Below are 8,463 nucleotides of genomic sequence, written 5' to 3'. Positions count from 1 at the left end.
GATTTGTGCTTTTACAGCAAAATCTTTGTTTAGGGGCGACCCTCTCCAGCAACCGTGATTCGGATGTTACCGGCAGTAGTAGATGGCAAAGAAGCAAAGGCAAACTTGCAGAAGATAAAGAATTCATGAAGGCTCTTGTGAAACAAAGTATCAAAATGGAAATTACAAAAGAGGACGGCAACATCAAGGCTGCTAATGGACATGGATTCTGCTTCTTGAACTTTGAGGTTTGTGTTTCTGTCAGAATCATCTTCCCAGGGTGTCCACGTGAAGGTTGAACAATGCCCAGTGGCAGCCCTGACATCAAGGGTTTCCATAGCAACCCCGTGTGTCCTGCAGTAGGACGAATGTCTGTAGGTCAGTGTGGTCAGCAGGAAGACTTCTACATGTCGGCGTCTCCGTCATAGGCCAGAGTCAGCGGCTTCAGTCTGTTGTTCATCTGCCTTCGCTGTGGCTTCTTTGGCTTTTTGCTGAAGAGCAAACAAGAGGGAGAGCAGCTTTAGAGAATCTGATCATAACTGTTCAACCACAGCTTTGCTTTACAGGGACAGTTTACCCCAACATCAACAAAACAGAGTCCTACTACTTATTAATCTAGATTGTTTTGGTTTGAGGTGCCACGTGTTGGAAATATCAGCTGTAGAGACATCTCATGCTGTCACAAGCACGGTCTCTTGTCCATGAGTAGATGCACTCTTCCTTCTGAACGGTGATACAGTTTGTAGGTGTAATTTGGTAGACAGAACATAGTTCCTACATGAAACTGCTCACAACAAGGTCTGTGGATTATCTTGAGTAATCGGGTTATGGTTTCGGGAAAGAGACATTGTTGTTGAGTTTTTCAAAGAATTTCCTTTTTGAGCACCACAAGCCGAGTACCATACAGTTCTATTATACTCGAGGGAATTCAGACATATTTATGGCTGATATCTCCAACATTAAGCCACTCACACCAAAACAATCTAGACTGATATATAGCTACTTACTACAGGTAATAGGAAAAATACGTATTTTTAATTTTGCGGTGAACAACCCCTTTAGGCTTGCTGGCATAACTGTTAAGTGTGACACGCATACTGTTGAGCTGAGCCAGGATGTTTCCACATTCCTGACTTGTTTGTGGTCAGTTTTTCCCAATAGTTTATGGACCATACCACTGTCTTTTCATTTACTCCATATCACATATATTCTATATGTCATTCATTAATTTTCAATGACTGATTAAAACACTAGTTTTAATTTCTTTTTTACTGTCCAGGCTGCCATTAAGCTTTATTCCTTTTACTAGGGTATGACAGATTTTCACAAGTCTTCCAAACCTACCAACAAAATATGCTGTTTGTCCACCACAATGACTCATATAAAGGTTTTGTGGTCTGCTAACACCATGGTTAAAGTCTGGCCAAGTTTAGACACAAGAACTACTTGCATGGGGTTAGGGAAGTATTGTTGTCACATAATTTTGCACTACTTCTGCCTTTGTTTTTGATCGAAAACAGCCATAATTTTTATAGCCACTTGATGTCCTTATCAGTTCTATGTAAAAATAACCTATTTTAGGCACTAGAACAAATGACAATAATATTGTAATTCTTGGGGCTATCTTGATTTGACATTTGTTTGGTCAAACAATTTTTAATATTTTGCAAAAGTGCCAGCACTGATGTAACCTTCATGAGATTTAGAGTAAATGACCTAAACTGTGTAGACAGGAAATACAATGGTTATATGTTATATTTTTAGGAATATAAGCCAGCTGCACTATTCTCAGTCCCTTTTATAGACCTAGCAGCTTGAGGAGCAATACATATAGAAAATCTTATTTAAAATTAGACTTAAGGACAGTGGCAATACTTAACATGATTTTGTACAGTATTTTCAATAAATGGTTTTTATCCACTTGGGCTCATGACAGTGGGAACTGACCAAAATGACTTGATGTGTATGCATGACCACAAGATGGCAGCAGAGGGCAAATATTACATTAGCCTAGTCGCAGGTTGGAACATGTAAAGCTCTTGGTATCTGAATTTTTTTAAAAGTGTGAACTGCTCAGGGAATTAGCTGTCATCAAGGCTACTAAAGTCATATTAAGTTTATTTTTTCTGTTAAGATGGTAGTTTGAACCTCAGAAGAGTTTACAGCCCACAGTTTAAATTACTACAAGGGTGGGTTTTAAATCAATATGAATGGTTTTAGACTCATATTATACACAACTGTGACTAAATATCTCATACTGTTAGCTTCAGTCCTCGTAGTTTAAGAATAGTTCAGTGCTCTGGGAATAAATTTGTTTGTTTCTCTTCTGTTAACATCTATAAATTATTCAAAACAAAAAAAGCAAACCTATAAAGTGCAGTTTATAGTTTGTGTTTACAGTGAAACCCTGCAGTTATGTAGTGTGTCTGATGTAAGGCAGACTGCTCACCTCCAGGAAGTGATACACTAAAATGAGTGAGTAGGCACTGGATGTCTTTGGGCACAAATGAATGTCAGGCGCAGTGGGGTACAGGAGGGTGAGGTGAGGCCCTGACTAAGTGATGAGAGTTTCAAAGTGAGGTGGTGGGGGTGGCAGTGACTGCTGCTGTGGTTGTTGTGATGGCGGAGGCTGTTGGAGCAGCATGTCATATTGCTGCTGCGGCTGCGGCTGCGGCTGCTGCTGCTGCTGCTGCTGCTGCTGCTGCTGCGGCTGCTGCTGCGGCTGTTGCTGTTCTTGTTGGTGCTGGCTGTGCCGCTGTAACTCGTCTTGCTCTAGTTTCTGGCAGGCGGGACAGGTGTAAGGCACTGTGTAGCCGTTTGGGTCCATCCAGTAAACCCCGTCTGAGGGGGACTTGGAGTTCGACTTGCAGCAAAGGCAACAACCACAATAACTGAGCAGGGAGTATGAGGGTGAATGTGGAGAGAGAAAAACAATTGGGGGACAAATGATGAGGGAACTCAAAGTAAAATGAAAAATGACATGAACTGAATAAACAAATAGACATGAGCAGTGATGTAATGGAGGTCGCACCCAGATTAAGTCTCTTAATCCATCTTGATGAGAAGGAATATTGCAGTGTGTGGTGGAGTATTTGTCTGCACAAACTCTGCCCTCTGTGATTTCTTAGTTTCCTATCATCAGGACGTTCCTGGGCACAGTGCGCAGGTACAACCCAGTCTCACTCAAAACTGAATCTCACTCAATACTGACACCTGGTCAGTAGCACTCTCCGAAGCACCCTTTAGGAGCGGTATGAGACGCATCAGGCGGCAGCATTGGGCAACTATCATTGTTTAAAGGGTGACAGAGTCTGCACTGAGGTTCCCGGGTCAAGGAAACCCTGGACTTTCACCCGAACCAAAAGCATATTGAGTCATTTCAAAAGCAAAGTAGTGTTCATGTACTAATGACATATGTCACATGACATTACATGACTTTACAGAGTAACAATTTTACTTTTTAAGCCAAACCATGACGTTATTTTCGACACTTAACCAAGTACTTTTGTTGCCTTCACCTAAGGAAGTAAACCTTAAGTTTTTTAGCCACATTCTAAATTTATTTTAAAAAGAGACTATATGCATTCAATGAGAAACAATTGTACATGTCCTGTAAAAACACAGGGTTATTTTGAAAATGCACAATGCATGTAATGGTGTAAACTGACAAACTATCATTTAGCATCCAAAACTGACGCCGGAGGGGTACCTAGCACGTCAGATTTCAACTTAAAAGGCAGTATTTGACAAACTGGGGGTGACTAGGGAGTGTGTAGACAGGAGAGTTCAAGACTTTAAAAGGTAGTGACCAGAGGTTTAGTTTATGAACAAAAGCCAATAATGGCATGTGCCAAAAAATATTTGACAATATCTACAATCAGGCTTCCACCTCACCATCTGCGTCGCCAATTTACCATCTCCAAATTGTTGTTAACCATGGGGCAAAGATTCTCCCATCATGCCTGTTTTTATACATCACAACTTTTGCGTGGGAGGTGGTGTTCACCTCTTTCAGGCCTCGTTTTGTGTGTAGGCAATGTCAGTAACTGAGACCCCAGATGCCTGACCCTGAGCAGCACACCTCCAAGAGGACTACAAAAACAGGACGTTACGCTGGTAATCCTTAGACATTGCATAGGAGAGTGAATCAGGGGTTGGCTAGCACTTTCACTTTCACTGGCGACACTGTTTACAAACAGTAACTGTCAATTCCTGCGTAGTATACCTTTAAGACTATATGAAGCCTATATTCAAAAACTGACCTTTAAGCTACATTTAGTCCAGTTTTAAAGTCTTTTTAGCTGCACCACATTCATCCTCACTCAGGAATATTCACATAATATGAAACTGAATGTAAGGGCAGAGATCAGAACTTGTGAGAGACATTCTAAAAAAATGATGGACAAAATCAATTCATGCTCCTAGTTAATGACATAGGCGCTCTGTTAAAAACATGATGCTTCAAACCCAAGTTAACAGACGGAGTATGACTCATTGGGGTTATTTTCTCTTTCATAACAAAGCTCATCCAGAACCACAAGCTGTGCAGTGCTCCTCATGACGACTAAACTGACCTTCATGTAGAAAATTCTTTTAATAATGAATACCATTTGTTAAATCTAATGAACCGGCTAATTAAATCGAGCTTGTTGCTACAATTTTGTCCATTTCATCAGTTTAATTATCTTTTCATCAGCTGCATTTTATGGCGAGATATTCACTGAAACCTTCCAGAAATGCGACGTTTTATCAGAAAAGCGGAAATGAATGATTTTTTTCTTTAACTTTTGGGTCTTTTCATCATGATGATCTCCATTACATCACTGAACGTGGGTGAAAGATGACATGAAGGGTATGTGATGACAGAAACAGAACACATGGCAGACACTCAGTGATAACACACAAGTGCTGGTACGTTACCATGCTAAGTACGTCATGGAGATAATGAAGACGAGCAGAACAAACGCCCCTGCTGCTACTCCGTACACCCAGGTCTTCAGCTTCCCGTCTGCACAGAGAATCACACACACACACTTACTATTAATACACTGTAGGACATATACTGTATGACACTTCACTTCCTGATCTCAGCTGATGGGGGCAGTAGAGTTATACACATTTTTTTCTGCTACACTTCTGTGAGGAAATTACTGTGGGTCACTGAATCATCCGTGTAACACAAATGTACAGAGTTCAGCCATACGACACCTTTGACACCAGCGTACAGTACAGAATCTAAGGATAGATATGAAGTGTAAAAGGTGTAAAACAGCTTCACCTATAAATACGCTGGTGTTAATGAGCACAGATAAAAATATACATATTCATAACAAAATGTCGAGTATGTTCTGTACATGTGGAGGTTTAATTCTTGAGGCAAGAAATTATTTTGCTTTGCACAATTTGATGAGATGAGATTTTTAAAAAAAAAATGCTCCATTTTCCCTGTTCCCTCCTTCATTCCTTGTTCCTCCTTTTTTTCTAATCCTTTTTATTCTTCCTGATGTCTTCCTCCCCCCCTTTCAATTCCTGCTTCCTGCTTTCTCCTTCTCCTTGTTTCTGTTCTTCCTGTTCTCACCTTCATTTCTCGCTCCTTCACCCCGTCTTTCCTTCCCTCCCTTTGTTCCTTCTTCCTGCATTTGTTCTTCTGTTTCCTTCCCCTCTTTATTCATTTGTTAATTTTCCATTTCTTCCAACCCTTAATTTGTCTTCCTACTTTCTAATTTTTCATCATCACTGTTTTTCTTGCATCATGTCTTATTCTTTTGTTCTTTTTCCTTCTTTCTTTCCTTTACCGTCACCTAATTTCCTTGTTCTTCCCTTCATCCTTATTCTTATTCTACTTCCTTTCCTCCCTTTGTTCACTTTCTTTCTTTCTTTTGTGTTTTCTTTGCTGCTTTTGTCCCCTCATCCCTTTATACCTTTGTCTTCATCCCCTCTGCCCTTCCTTAATTCATCATTTCCTTTCTGTCATAAGACCTCCTTCTGCTTCTCTTTCTTTTAATACCCACCTTCCATTCCTCTTTTTATAGCTTAGTAAGCAATAATTTTGTGTTCTCAGCAATCACACACATTTCCTCAACAAAATGCATTAGTTTGAATATTGCAATTTGGTGCAGGCTTTAAGGGATTTTCTTTGTCTCAGTTTGTTCTGCTGCTGTTCCTGTGTGTGACGGTTTCTTCTGCACACCATGAGAATCCACTGTTCATTATATTGTTATTTATATTTTGCTTTATTGCATTACTACTTACAGTTCATCTTAAACATGATAAAAACAGCAGTTCTGACAGTCAGATGTCACAGACTGTGTGGAGGTGTGTTACCTGGGCCAAAGGGCTGCAGGAACCAGGTTCTCCCCGCCCTGCCTGGTGTGCTGGCTGCAGGCTGGGTGGGATTGAAGGCTCGGATGGTCTTAACATCGGCCTTGTTGTCACCTGCAGTGGGGATCTCCAGCACCGGGATGACTGTACACTGGTCCAGCACGCCATCGGACGTCATCACTTCAGTGTAGCCCTCCTCACAGCCGCACACTCCCGCCTGACACAGGAAGGAGAGCAATATGGACAAATCAGGCTTACACTTCTGAAAATTAAAGGTACAGTCCAACCTAAAGATCAAAAATATATATGTGTTCTCTTAACTGCAGTGCTATTTATCAGTGTAGATTGTTTTGGTGTGAGTTGCTGGAGATATCTGACGTAGAGATGTCTGCCCTCTTTTGAATACAACTAGATGGCACTCGGTTAGTGCTGCTCAGAGTGCCAAAAAAGTACATTTTAAAAAACTCACAGCAATGTCTCTTTTCCAGAAATCATGATTTGGTTGCCCGAAATAATTCACAATAAATAGCAATACAGTTAAGAGGAAAAATTTGTATTTTGATTTGGGAGTGAACTGTCGATTTAAAAGTTCTGCTGTGTTGGTAAAAACCCTGCCTTCTGGGCCATGTTTTCCAAAAGACTGTAAAGCCCAACATCTTTTTCTATTGTGGTGTTTTAAAAATCATTTTTAACTATATATGTTGATAGAGTAAGCGTAAGGTAAGGGTAAGGGTAAGGATAAGGATAAGGGTAAGTGTAGAGTAACAACTACTCCAACATGGTCACAGGTTGTGTATGTCTACATATTAGTTTGTTAGGATCCCCCTTATGCGAGAAGTATACTTGCTGCAGACAACGCGTGCGCATACGCATCATGGCTGCCATGCGTATTTTGCAGTCATTTGGCACATAGGCCGCTCACTTTGACACAAGATGCAATATTGACATGAACACTAGAGGTGCTTGTGCGAAGTAGACACCTTTTCCTCTGCCAAGATCTTTAAAGACATAAAATTATAACCTCTTCTTCATCGAGAGTATCCATGTTTGTGTATAGCCTATTACATCTGGAAATACAGTGTCACCGCCTTCTTCGCTTTTCGCGACCTCTGTGTCTGAGTGCTGTGGACTGCCCCTAGCAGAGACCACCAGTATCAGTGTTATGGCTGCGTTGATGAACGACAATGCTGCAGCAAGTAAGCAAGTATACACACAGGCGCAGCACAGTATGTATGCGTACGTTTGGCCACGCAGCCAGTATACTTGTACCCTTAGATAACGCCATGACCTCAGCTAGTCTTTCCTAGTTTCTGATGCATAAATCAAACAGATTAACCATCAATTAAATACATTATAAACACTAAACATCACATTACATACCAAAAAATTCTTCATCAAATATTAGAGACTACAAACAAAACAATCAGCAGGCACATTTGCATTAACTACTCTTTAATGATTATTTTAAAGCGGCTCTGGTATTTATTTTAATAATGTGATTTTGTAAGGAATTAAATCCTGTAATAGCTCTGTGAATTACAGTAGATTTGAAGAGATTTGTCCTCAGTCTCAGTGGTAAGGCATATCCTAAACTGGCCTGTCTTGTCAGATACTTATGTTTGCTCCTGATGTACACTACTCAATCAATAAAATACTGTGGTTTCTTCTTATTTAAGACGTTCCTGAAGAAGATTAGATGACGGGGTTGTAATCTGTTCTCAACAGGAGGCCATTGGAGATTACGGTGCATTTGATAGAAAACATTTGTATGCCGTCAACAATGGGGAACTAATCTGGCAGCTCTGTTTTTGAGGAATTTGGAGCTGTTTTCAGATCATTCGTAGCTGCTGAGGACCAAATGACTGGTAGGTGCTCATGGCATGACAACACTAAAGCCTGGATCACTTGGTTCGGGGTAAAGTTGTGAGCCAGACAGGAAGTATGCTGTTCTCAGATTTCATTTGATTAGTTTGTAGAGGCCTTAATAGGTATACTTATTCCATACTTCCAACTAACCAGGACTACAACAGCAACACTGGCCCAGCCTCGACGAAGCATCTGGGGCAGCTCATAACTACAACAATTGTCTCTGAACTATTTGTCTTGATGGTGTTGGAGTTCTTCATGGGTTCTCTCGATACCAGTAATTAAGACCTGACCTGG

At 40.7% G+C, this 8,463-nt stretch overlaps 1 protein-coding gene across 1 annotated transcript in view; it reads right to left on the bottom strand.

Annotated features, from left to right (window-relative positions):
* Positions 1–333: 333 nt before the first annotated feature.
* thsd7aa (thrombospondin, type I, domain containing 7Aa) overlaps positions 334–8,463 on the bottom strand; it is a 167,694-nt gene continuing 159,564 nt past the window's right edge. The window contains exons 26-28 of the mRNA XM_049601983.1: positions 6,304–6,517; positions 4,900–4,987; positions 334–470 (exon numbers count right to left, since the gene is read on the bottom strand). Coding sequence (XP_049457940.1) covers positions 383–470; positions 4,900–4,987; positions 6,304–6,517 — 390 coding nt within the window. The 3' untranslated portion in view covers positions 334–382. The remainder of the gene's footprint in view (positions 471–4,899; positions 4,988–6,303; positions 6,518–8,463) is intronic.

Source organism: Epinephelus fuscoguttatus, linkage group LG17 (genome assembly GCF_011397635.1).
Source record: "Epinephelus fuscoguttatus linkage group LG17, E.fuscoguttatus.final_Chr_v1".
NCBI classification, from domain to species: Eukaryota; Metazoa; Chordata; class Actinopteri; order Perciformes; family Serranidae; genus Epinephelus; species Epinephelus fuscoguttatus.
The sequence above is the reverse complement of the archived record's forward strand: the minus strand, read 5'-3'. Positions and strand labels throughout refer to the sequence as shown.